The 13,522-nt window shown below is 36.2% G+C and overlaps 1 pseudogene and 1 gene segment (V, D, J or C); both read right to left on the bottom strand.

The window, feature by feature from the left end:
- LOC146633510 (uncharacterized) overlaps positions 1-13,522 on the bottom strand; it is an 82,440-nt pseudogene that overhangs the window by 54,908 nt on the left and 14,010 nt on the right.
- Positions 2,863-3,301, bottom strand: LOC146633511 (immunoglobulin heavy variable 4-28-like). The segment is given in 2 exon segments: positions 2,863-3,164; positions 3,249-3,301. Coding segments are annotated over 2 exon segments (345 nt in total).

Raw genomic sequence — 13,522 nt, 5'->3', positions numbered from 1 at the left:
TTTGACCAAGGTCCCATAATAAGTTTCTGTTATTACAAAATGTCTACCTGATTTTGATCTACATATCTGTTAAAACGGTGTAAATAGTCTGACCTCTGACATTAATAAATAATGATTAATCATTATAAATCCCAAAAAGTTGATTCTGTTCATCTGGACATTGCGTTTTCAGTGGACCATGGATGACAAACGTTTCGTCACTCATCCATGGTCTTTGGTCAGTGGTTGTTGGTCAAAGTGAATGACTATTTCCATATAAATGATGAAGAAACTGATCTCAGAGCTCATTGTTTATCAGTGGTGCTAGTTTGAGTCATTGTGCAAATGTACTGTTTATAAGGTTGGGAAAACCTGCAGTCAGCTGAGACTGAAGATGTCACTCTGATGAGTTTCTCCCACTGAAAATGTTACGTCCAGATGAACAGAAACAACTTTTGGGGATTTCCTAACCTGGATGATTGAACATTTATCAAGAAATCATTAATAAATGTTTCAGTGAACAGGGAGAATTTATTTAGGTTTAACAACACTTGTTTAGGATAAATATAACAGTGAGTGAGGAAGTTTGCTGACAAATTTCAAATTCAAATTTTAAAACTGGCAGTTCTAAAAATGTTTTGGTGTATGCAAAAGAAAATTGTAACTCCCAACATTAGTTCTGATTATATTATTATTATTATGTTATAAAATAACATAGATCAAATGAGCACACACAAGATACAATATTTAATGATATGAGGTCCTGATAATCCCGTATTATTTCTTTCTTTCGGTGCGCTGATCTTTAATAATTTTTCAAAGTGAACTGCAGAAAGCAAACTGAGCATTGTTTTGTTTTTCTAACTTGGTTTGATGTGCTGAGTTTTTGTACAGCGTTTCTTCCTCTTGTGTCACTGTGACTCTCCAGCACAATAATAAACAGCTGAATCCTCAGTTGTCAGGCTGTTCATCTGCAGATACAGCTGCTTTCTGCTGTTGTCTCTGGAGATGGTAAACCGGCCTCTGACTGACTGAGAGTAGGAGATGTCACTACCATCAGAGTAGATCCAAGCAATCCATTCTAGTCCTTTTCCAGCAGCCTGTCTGATCCAAGCAGCATGAATATCACCACCAAACCCTGAGTATGTACAGGTCAGTCTGTGGGAGTCTCCAGGCCTTTTAACCACTGATTCAGACTCTGTCAGTGTTTGGCTCTCAGTACCTGCAGACAAACAAGAATAATTAGTGACTGTTTTCCAAGCATATCATTTCACTTTCACAACAATGTTAATAAAACGACTGCACTTTCCTTACCAGCCCAGTAAATTGAAAGGATCAGAAAAACAACCATAAACATCGGATGATTCATTGCCAAGGCCATTTGTCTCTGCTCCGTGTACAGTGGTGGTTAATCATGTATTCCCTGTCTTATATTCTGCATCATGTCTTTAAACATGGTAGAGATCATAGTTTGCATCAGCTCCTCCTCCTCAAAGACAAACACACATCCTCTCCTTCAAGTCAACACTCCACATTTTGAATTATTCAGGCCAACCTTCTGACTGCAGAAACTATACTTTTTCCTCAGGTCAACCATTCATAAAATTTTTAATAAGCTGGCTTAACGAGAAAATAAAAACCTTAAGATCAAGGATCTCTTCTGAGAGATTGTTTTTCAGTGTTTGTCTGATATCAGACAAACACAGAATACTGTACCCAGTTATACCAGTTATTTTTAATTTATTTTTATGTGGCTACGTCTCTTTAAACATTTTTTTTAAATATGAAATAAAACTACATGATCTTATTTTCATTTGTTTTTTTTATTTATAATTTTCACTAAACATTCAGCTACGTACACAAAGCTGTATTTGTGTACGCACACTCAGACATGACTCGCACACTGCTTAATATTCCTTACAGATGCAGATTTCCTTTGTTTGACCCAAAATCATAGATCTAAAATCCATCTGAACAGATAACAGTCGCATTTGACCCAGAAAAGAACAAAAACATTCTCAATACTCTTTATTAGTAGAAGTAACATCAGAGTGCTTTTAGACACACTCCTTTTGTTTCTGTTCATACTGCTCGCACAACTCATCAAAACAGCTGTACTTTTATCAGTTAGAACTCTAGAGCTCTCACTTTCCTGTCCAGCATTTTTAATGTTTTCAGTCAAATTACTTCAAACTATTTTCAAATATGTATGAGAGAGTATATACAATAACACACAGTCAACAGCAGCAGTGAAATTGCTCTTCAATTTAAAGCAAATATAAACAGATGTTCTCAGAACAGGTTTAACTGCAACAAATCTTCTGCTGTTGCTCATCTGCTGAAAGGTTCAGATGTTCTTCTGCATATCTTGGTTGTATTGAGTGGTTATTTGAGTTACTGTTGATTTCGGCTCAAAGATGTCTGGAAATTTTCCTCTGACCTCTGACATCAGCGAGGCCTTTTCTCCTGCCACTCACTGAATATTTTCTCTTTTTCAGACCATTCATGGCAGATCAGCAGTTTCTAAAACACCTAATAAAATGGCTGCTTAATGCACTTTATGTGATGTTATTGGACTAAACCGTAGCTGTTGCTATAATCTCACATTATATCTGAGCATTGATTAATTATTGATTACCTTGAATAACAGAAGTAAAGACAAGGAGTCTTTAAGTTTTGTTCACCCAATTATTTTATTCAAGTGTTTGTTACTCATCATTTAAACCCACCATATTTAAACAGTTATGAGACCACAACAAGAGTAAGTTTCTTAGAAAAACATCTTAAATTCATTCATGGTCTTAGAGCTCCTCCTCTGGTGGCTTCATGCTACAGTTGTTCAGGCCCTGAGAGGTTTTTGTTCAGGGGTCTTAACAGTTTGTGTTACTGTGAGACTCTGGCACAGTAATACACAGCAGAGTCTTCAGGCTGCATGTTCTGACCATTTACAGTCACTGTCTTGCTTGATGTGTCCAAGTCAATGCTGAACTTGCTCTTTAGTGAATCTTTATAGTAAGAGCTCCCAGTACCTTTCATCCCAATCCACTCCAGTCCTTTCCCTGCAGGCTGTCTGATCCAAGCTGTCCAGGAGCCAAGAGAATAAGAGACCTGACAGGTGATGGTCAGGCGCTGACCTGGCTGCAGTATAACAGAGGGTGACTGTGTCAGCTGCTCACAGTTTACACCTGTGGAAAAAAACGCATTGAATGCAGTCAAATTAAAAGTGTGTAGTTTTCATGCTGTCAGTGTTTGTGTTCAGTAAGACTCACAGGATCCAGCAGCCAGCAGCAGCAGCAGAGCTACAGAGAACATGTTGGTGCTGAAGGTGATCTTCCAGGAGCTTCTATTCTTCTTTTGCAACCTGCAGCATTATATCAAGTCTGTGGGGGAGCTTACTTTGCATACAGATGGACGCTGATACATGATTAGAGATACATTGATTGTTCAAGCAGTAATAGAGACTGTGTTTTTAACATTTTTAAAAGAAGAAAAACAAAAACAATCTTAAAAAATAACTCTGAGGTTGAAGGGTATTTCATTCATCAAAACCTGAATTTTAAAAGGAGAATTACAACTTGCCCCGTGACAGATTATTGACCTCTCCAGGGTGAACTCTGCCTCTTTGCCTTTTGGCTGCTGGAATAAGAATGAGAAAAGCAAGCCAAATATAATTTCTGATCATTGTTTAAGCCATTTGTCTCTGCCCAGTCTACAGTGCAGACATCAATATTAGAGGAAGAGGAGAACTTCAGTAGTTACGACCTTGCTTGACTCTGTACGTTGAATCCATACAACATGACAAAGTCTGATTTGATTGCTAATAAAATTGAAAGAAAAAAACACTTTTTGTTATTTAAAAAAATGTTATAATATTTAATGTACATGTAAATGTTACGTTCTATATCTCTGTATATAAACAAGTACTTTGCACAACTTATTGGTTTATAGATTAAAGTGTACAATATAATAAATAAATACAAGCTCGCAAACCAAAATATTTTTTTAACAAAAGTATTTTATGTCATAAATTAATCAGTTTATAACAACATTGATCAGTGAATTCAGTTTCATGTACAGGCCTTTTATTTCAGAGCTTTATCGATACTTACAAACTCACAAAAAGGTTCTTGCTAAGGAGTTTTAAAAAATAAACAGAAACAACAGGAATTTATTAGAGTCTTAGAGATTTTTCTTTCTGTGAATGTGACTGTGGCCCTGTAATACACAGCAGTGTATTCGGGCTGAATATTCTGTCCATTTACTGTAGGGTCTCTCTGCTGCAGACTCCATAAATACACAACATAACAGAACACAGTTTGCATTTATATAAAATAGCACAGATTCTTTTGAATCATTTTTCTATTCTGTTTTTGTATTGCATTGAATCTGAAGGAAAAGAAAATTACTGTATCATTAGATTGTAAAATTTGTTTTTCATAACAAATAATAAAACAAAATAAATAAAATGTTTGTTGCTACGACTACCTCGATCAAGAATAGCAACACAATAAGGAATTTCCAATTTTTTTTCTTTTTTTGTTTTGAGTAAATAGACCCTTCAATTCATTATTGGTCTTGGAGCTCCTTCTCCGGTGGCTTCATGTTTCAAATGTGTGCATGCAGTGAGGGGCTTTTGTTCAGGTCTGCTGATGTTATGTGTTACTGTGACTCTCTGGCACAGTAATACAGCAGTGTCTTCAGGCTCTATATTCTGTCCATTTACAGTCACTGTGTTGCTTGAAGTGTCCAAGTCAATGCTGAACTTGCTCTTTAGTGAATCTTTGTAGTGAGAGCTCCCAGTACTTTTCACCCCAATCCACTCCAGTCCTTTCCCTGCAGGCTGTCTGATCCAAGCTGTCCAATAGCTGCTAAAAGAATAAGACACCTGACAGGTGATGGTCAGATGCTGACCTGGCTGCACATTTACAGAGGCTGGCTGTGTCAGCTGCTCACACTTCACACCTGTAGAGAAAACATGTTTTATGTAACAGCAACAGTCAGTTTGCTGTGATCATTCTGTCAGTGATTTTTTCCAGTGAGACCCACAGGATCCAGCAGCCAGCAGGAGCAGCAGAGCCACAGAGAACATTTTGGTACTCAAGATAATCTGATGAGAACTTTTCTTATGCTTTAACTGACACCATGATTTCAAGTCTTTATAGCAGAGTGTCAGGACGTTTGCTTTACACATAGATTATAAGAGATCACACTGTGGCAATCAGTATTAACAATTTAAAAATGGAGATAATTCCAATAAAAATATTATTTATAACACAAATATAAAGTTTGATGTGTTTTTCATTCCTTAAAAACTCTGTTTAGACAAGGCCGATGAAAATAGTCACATTTGCATGTACACATGGACAGACAAAATATTTAATGTAAAACTGGAGAAGACAGTCTTCACAAAAACAATCTTCCAGTAAAGCAGCTTTTCTGAATCGTCCAGTATGTTGATGAGTTAAATGTAATCTCTGTAACTTCTGTGAGAAAATGGTGTTTCTCACTCCTGTGACGCTGTGAGTCTCCAGCACAGTAATAAACAATAAAATCCTCTGCTATCAAGTTATCAAGAACATGAAAAAATATGTACATTGGTTGCATGCAATAAAGTTATATTTTCAGTTCCTGAAATCTTTACAGTTATCAGATCTTAATTTATCACACAGTGTTTATTTTTATGTTTAGATTTAAACAGTTTAAACTGTTTGTCATTTAATCAAATTACTCTTATAAATATTCGCTGGTTAACCTGCTCTCAGCGACTGTCAATGATATGTGCATTTTGAAAATCTTTAAAATTTTACTAAAAATATCTAAAATGTTAAAAGCGCCAAAACAAGAAACAAAAACTGTTCTTTAAACAAACATCTATATTTTCTCAATATTGCATAATTACACAACTAGACTTCCACTTCACACTACAGGCATGTGATACACACTTGTTTGAACTGTAATCAGGGCTGGACTGGGACAAAAAATCGGCCCGGGCATTTTGACTACAGACCGGCCCACCAGGATAAAGATTGAAAATGTGACGTCATTCAGGGGTAAAACCGCAAAGGATTCTGGGAACTTGTGGCAAGAGGTACTAGCGCACGCAGGCGTTCAATTAAACTCAGTTACACAGCGATAAAAAAAACCCCCAAAAAATGGCAAGAAGCTGTTGTATTATTAACTGCAATAGCCGGTCGCATGACAGCCACGGGAAGCCGACGGGTAAAGAGATCTTTTTTTTTTTTATCGGATTACGTTGTTGAAGAGAATTTTTTTAAGCCATGTTTCCGAAGTAAGAGCCGACGGATGGTCTGGATATACCAAATATAACGTCTCAGAACACTTCAGCTCACATGTTAGTCTGCTCCAAGCATTCCCACAAAGGTCAGAGTTTTGTAGTAGTTAATACGTCATTTTTCTTAACATAATTGGTGATATAGGTTACAAGCAAGTCTGGCGCTGAACAGAAATTGTCGCGCTATGCTCCTTTATTTATTGTGCATAAATAGTGAATTGTCCTGACACAATATTGCGTTTCGCTTCTGTTATTACCATGGTACATTGACAAAACCATATACTTTTATTCACAGGATAAAACAGGTTTTTTGTATCACTAATTGCCCAGTACGATTACAACATACAATATTATTGTCATTGCTACATTTCTGTAATGCTACCAGAAATTATTTCCACTACTAATTAATTACCGTTGAGCTCAAAGGTTATATTAATAAACGGTTAACGAATGTGTATTTATGACGACGATTTGTGAGACTGGTAAACTTACCTTTGTTCGTACGATGGTCTTTCGTTCTACACGGTGCATTTCAAGGTCCTGTACCCATCCATCGGTAAACTGTACCTGGGCTTGTTGCAGTGACCTGAAGTTACTAAACTTCAAGAGTGCATGCACTCACTCCAAGAACCGTATGATTATAAATCTGAGCGTGGTGAAAGTTGGGCAGCACACTGACGTCTTTTGTCCACTCTGTGTGCTCGTAAGGGTCTGACACTTTCACTCCTTGGATTTTTTCCTCGTATCTTTTCTTTGTCTTTTCGTCGAGTCTGTCTTTGTACGGACCGGCATTGTTCTCCTTTTGTTTAGTACATTCCTTTTTTGTGCGGCAAAGAAAAAACAAGAAGGTATTGGAACCGGAGAATGAACGTTTTGCGGTGCTGCAAATGCATTTGATGCGGTACTTGAATTGTTTTGCCACGAGTTCCCGGCATGCAATGCGCGAAAATCACGTGATTGCTAAACAAGGGGGAGGGTGCATCCAGCCTCCTCGGCTGTAATTGGTCCAGCCCAGAGTCGATCATGACCAATTGGCCAATCCAACACCTTTCATTATATATACCCTTCCTAAAAAAAAAATCCATCGGCCCATAAAAACAAAAAATCGCCGGTATGCCCGATGGCCAGTCCAGCTATGACTGTAATATAACATGACAACATAACAGTGACAAACATACTGCTTATAAATGGATCATCACAATCAAGATAGGGTGTAACAGCAAAGGTACAATAAACTTGTTAAAATGTCAATAATTTTAGTCTTAACTATGTTATTTAACCTGTTTTCTAAACAGTGCAAAGTCTGTTAAAATTATCTTTAAATGGGATTTCTGACAGCTAGTAAACAATAACAACAACAATAAAAACACCCGCAGACATATTCTGAGTTTGCTTATTTAATAACAATCAGAGGTAAACACAGTAGCCCCAAAGTATCTGTGCAGAGTTTTAGTTTGTAGATGTCAAAGTGAAATATAATAAAGGAATATCTACTGACTCACGTATTTTCACATCAGTCATTCTTCTAGCATTATGTAACTCACATTGAGTTACATGATAAAATCACTTGATTAATGTAATATCTTAAATTCATCAGTTGTCTGAGGGCTCCTCCTCTGGTGGCTTCATGTTATAACTGTTTAGGCACTGAGGGGGTTTTTGTTCAACTCTATGGATGTTTTGATGCTGTGGTTCTCTTCCACAGTAATACACAGCAGTGTCTTCAGTCTGCACAATCTGTCCACTTGCAGTCAGTGCTTTGCTGGAAGAGTCTAAGTTGAGGCTAAACTTATTTTTGCTAAATCTTTGCTGAATGAATCACCAGGATTATATTCAGATCCATACCAGTCCTTTCCCTGCAGGCAGCAATAAGTAATGATAAATAAGTGTATGTTTAAGAAAGATACTATTAAAGATTAATGCATGTGGTCTGAAAACTAAACAAGATGCTGAATGCAATTTATAGTAAATATTTGAAATAGATTATCAAATTGATGACTAATCCCAACAGATATTGTTAAATATTTTGGAGATTCTTGTGCCTTTGTTGTTTCTTCTTGTGTTAATGAGATTGAACTGCAGTTCATTACTATAAATGTGAACAGAAGAAAGTAAATTGTTCCTTTTGTGATGTGCTGAGTTTTTGTACAGAGTTTCTTCCTCTTGTATCACTGTGGCTCTCGAGCACAATAATAAACAGCTGAATCCTCAGTTGTCAGGCTGTTCATCTGCAGATACACCTGCTTTCTGCTGTTGTCTCTGGAGATGGTAAACCGGCCTCTGAATGACTGAGAGTAGTAGATGCTACCACCATCATATCGGATCCAAGCAATCCATTCTAGTCCTTTTCCAGCAGCCTGTCTGATCCAAGCATAACTGTTATCACCACTGAACCCTGAGTATGTACAGGTCAGTCTGTGGGATTGTCCAGGCTGTTTAATCACTGATTCAGACTCAGTCAATGTTTGACCCTCAGTACCTGCAGATAAAAACATAATTAGCCTTTGTATTTCAAGCATATAATTTGTCATTGAGTCATAATGTTTGTAAAAGAAATACTTCTGTCCTTACCAACCCAGTAAACTGACAGGATAAGAAAAACAGCCATCAAACGGTTCATTGTAGGAGCCATTTGTCTCTGCCCAGTCCACATTGGTGTGATTCAATCATGTAGTCCTTGTTTTTTTATCCTGTGACACATATTCAAAGATGGAAGATATAATTTTGCATGTGTTCCTCCTCAAAGAGAACCACACTCCAGGTCACAGAAATTTAGCATTCAGCAAGTATTCAGGCTATCATTATAAAGAAATCAATACTACAGTGCTTAAAATATTTATTACAGCACTTGTCATAAAAAAAAATTATAAATCTGTCAAAAACCTGTTTTTTGGAAATAGCTGGTACACATGACTCCTCTGTCAGAAATGTCAGAAATTAATCAAGCTTAACAGTCAACCAAAAAAAGTTTTGTTTTTTTTTTCAATTTAGGAAATAAATATCTGTAATTTAACATCTTAATAAAATATAATAATGTGATTTCTTTTTTTTGCTATTTTTAAATAAAACATAATTTAAAAACTACATGGATAAGATCAGTAATTAACAACATTTAAAAAATATATATTATTATAAGTACTTTAGGGTAGCTGTGTCATAAACCTTACACTGGGTGGTGGTCTATTACATTTATTAAAGCATTTATGGGGTTTTTTGTCTGTTTTTTCTGCTCAGAAAGAATTTTTGTACTGATATTAACCAGGAAAAGAAACTCTTGAGATTCTGAATCTCTTTTGACTCTTTTGAGTATGTAGGACCGTTCAGAGTGATGGAAACAGGAATTCATAAACTATATGATGAGCTGTTGTTGTGTGTACCTGTATGCATATTAAAGAAAATAACATTGTATTGACAATAAGGAACAGAAGACCACAAACCACAACACCAGCTGCTCCCTCTTAGTTTGCATTTGTACATTCATATTTAGAGCCGTACTTTTTAAACAACAAAGGAACTGATTGAGTTTTTGTATATCTTCAACATTTCCTCTTACAAATGTGTGTATCAGACATAGTAATACTGTGCACAGAATAGTCCTCTGGTTTAAAGTTGGAGAGTCTGAAAAACAACATACTCTTTTCTCTGTTGTATTTTGGCGTAATTCAGAAATATCATTAAAAAAGATACTATTAAAGATTAGAACATGTGGACTGAAAACTAAATAAGACTGTAATTTCAGTAAATATTTGAAATAGATTATTAAACTGATTACTAATCCCAATTGATACTGTTAAATATTTTGCAGATCCTTGTGCCTTTGTTGTTTCTTCTTGTGTTAATGATGTTGAACTGCAGTTCATTACTGTCATTGTGAACAGCATAAAGTAAATTGTTCCTTTTGTGATGTGCTGAGTTTTTGTACAGAGTTTCTTCCTCTTGTGTCACTGCGTATCTAGCACAATAATAAACAGCAGAGTCCCCAGTTGTCAAGCTGTTCATCTGCAGATACACCTGCTTTCTGCTGTTGTCTCTGGAGATGGTAAAGCGGCCTCTCAATGACTGAGAGTGGGCAGTGTCACTGCTAGGGTTGATAAAAGCAATCCATTCCAGTCTTTTTCCAGCAGCCTGTCTGATCCAAGCATAACTGTCATCACCACTGAACCCTGAGTATGTACAGGTCAGTCTGTGGGATTGTCCAGGCCTTTTAACCACTGGTTCAGACTCTGTCAGTGTTTGACCCTCAGTACCTACACAAATGTCAACAACTCATTAGTTTTCACATTTCTTAATATCATATAATTTGCTCAGCAAAATGTATGTCCTTATATGTCCTTACCAGCCAAGAAACAAAACAGAATCAGGAAAATAACTAAATGAACAGGTTTGGTCATTGTTAAAGTCAGTTGTCTTTGCCCAGTCTGGTGTGTCTATATGAGGTTGGGTCCCTGACTTAGGCTTGAACACTTATAAAGTTAGTTAATATATGAGTTTTGCATTGACTCCTCCTCCCTGGAAAAAATACTCCTGTTTGACAAAGTAAAAAAATTTAAAAATTGAACATGTACACTTTGCCAGTTTTCTGTGAGTTTTATATATATTGTTTGTAATTTTAAAGCAAATTCTAATTTTCAAATATAAAACTGACCATTTTTTCAAGACAATCATTCATACACAATTTTCATACCATTGTGTTTTATACAGCTAGTAGTGCTTTCCAATGTGCTCTTCATGCACTTTGTCATTTTTTTCAATGATTTGCTTTATTATTCTTTATTTCTATTGAACACACAAATGTACAGTATTTGATAGCACACCACAGGCATAAGTGCACACCAGATGGCCTGGCTATAACTTGCTTTTCTCAGCAACAAACTGTGTCACTATCACATTGCCAGGGAGGGACCTATTTATCAGAAAGCCACACACACAACTTCAAATGAATTATTGTTAAAAATGGTAATCCTGAATGTGCAATTAATCAAATGAGATGTTTTCTAAGAAGTGGATCTATTTTAACATCTTGTTTTATATAAAATAACTTAAAAATGTAAATTAATCTGCAGCTTCCTCATATGAAATACATTTTATCTAATGCAATGTTTTTTGTCCTTTAATTTCAGTTTATCTTTCTAAAAAATGTTTCTAGAAAATGTTTTATATATCAAGAGTGTTTCATTGTCTTGGTGTATTAATACAGGCCAGGTTTCTATAAACCTGCAATGGATTAGAACATAGGTGTCAAACTCTGGCCCGCGGGCCAAATTTGGCCCGCAGCCTAATTACATTTGGCCCGCGAAGCCATACCAAATTACTATTAGAGCTGGCCTACCGGTATTATACAGCTAATATATATATTGTTTAGTATTAAGCTTTGCTTGTTCCATATTCAGTTTTCCAGCAAAACGTATTTGAGTCCATAAGAAAAGATTCATTCTTGTATCTGGAGGAAGATTTTTTTTTTTCAATAAATATTAATGTTAGCCCGCGACTTTGTTCCAGTTTTGAATTTTGGCCCACTGTGTATTTGAGTTTGACACCCCTGGATTAGAAGAACAAAAAAACACTCCCCTTGAAACATTTTGCAATTCAATCTAAAAAATTTAAATTTTTGTGCTTTCCCTGAATTTTATATCAATTTGACTTTAAATAAAGTTTTAAAAAAATATTTATTTAATATATAAATACTGCAAAACAGAAGTGGACAGTATTTTACTTTATTTTTAACTGGAAAATTTCAAAACTCTTTGCACATTCATGAAGATACACAGTTAGAGTTTTGCCATAGCTGCTCATTAATAACTTTTTGATTCTGAAAATGTTGTTTAATACAGAATAGCATTGTATGCGACATGTGTATTACCACTTAGCATCAGAGTACATTGAGGAAAATTTCATCTCGCATTTCTAAAGAAAATGCCACCTTTTTTGATAAAATTCAGTATTCCACGTTATTGGTAAATAGAGGAAGTAGTTTTTGTATGACTCTCCTGTTATTGTTTCTCACTGTGTCTGTCGGGCACAGTAATAAACTGCTGTGTCCTCAGTCTTCAGATTGTTCATCTGTAGATAGACTTTACTGCTGGAGTCATCTCTGGAAATAGTAAATCGACCCTGGACTGACTGGGAGTAATAGAAATGAGAACTGCTTGTGTGTACAAAAGCGATCCACTCCTGGCCTTTTCCAGGAGCCTGTCTGACCCAGTTCATAGGGTAGCTGCTGAATGTGAATCCAGAGCCTGTACAGGTCAGTCTGTGGGATTCACCAGGCCTTTTAATGACTGGTTTAGACTCAATCAGAGTCTGACCAACAACACCTGTCAACAGCACCAAATCACACTGAGTTAAATAGTTTGTTGAGAGAAACAAATGTTGTGTAATATCAGGTCTATGAGTATTTTCACCTGCCCAGCAGATAGTTAACAGCAGCAGTCCTGTCCTGTAGTCCAGCGGTCCCCAACCCCCAGTTGTTTGGTTCCGGGCCGCGAGAGTTGAGGCTCGGGTGTGAAATGCATGGTTTTCAGGGTTTTTATCGGTTTTTAGCGTTATTTTGTTATCATTTTTATCGTTAACTCGGTTTTCCTGGTTCTTTTCACGTGTGTTATGAATAAATCTTCTTTTTTTCGGTACCGGTGCTAGTTTTATTTTGTTGTATTTATCCGCGACACCTTAAAGGCCGGTCCGTGAAAATATTGTCGGACATAAACCGGTCCGTGGCGCAAAAAAGGTTGGGGACCGGTGCTGTAGTCCATACTGTCAAACTGTGTGTCCTTAGCTTCCTGTCATCTTCTCTGAAGTCAGATTTATAGAGGAGGAGCAGCATGCAAAAATATTGTGGTTTTGCATTCACCTCACAATTTTTAAGACCAGTCACAATTAGCCATGTAGTTAGGATATGTAATATATAAATCTGTTTTAAAGTCAGCCACTGATTATATCAATAGAACAGGTCAAGGTGAAGATTAATGACGATTATTGATTAATACTTATAAAACACAAACATGATCATATGAGTAATAAAAATATTGGATAACACATAAATGAAGAGTCATGGGAACATTAACTGCAGTGCTCCAGTTTTGTAATTAATATTATAGATATTTTAATGATTTCTGTGGAAGCAAAAAAAAAAGGATGATGAAGTATTTCATGAAAAACTTTGGTCTGCATTTTGAGTATCTGCACAGGTTTTTGGAGGTCTGTGGATGATGATGATTTCTCTTTACAGATATATTATATTAATTCATTAAATAA

The sequence above is a fragment of the Diplotaxodon limnothrissa genome, linkage group LG4 (genome assembly GCF_057381915.1).
Source record: "Diplotaxodon limnothrissa isolate DT_005_m linkage group LG4, D_limnothrissa_male_GT1.1, whole genome shotgun sequence".
Taxonomy (NCBI): Eukaryota; Metazoa; Chordata; class Actinopteri; order Cichliformes; family Cichlidae; genus Diplotaxodon; species Diplotaxodon limnothrissa.
Note: the sequence above shows the minus strand (reverse complement) of the source record. Positions and strands in the feature narration are given on the sequence as shown.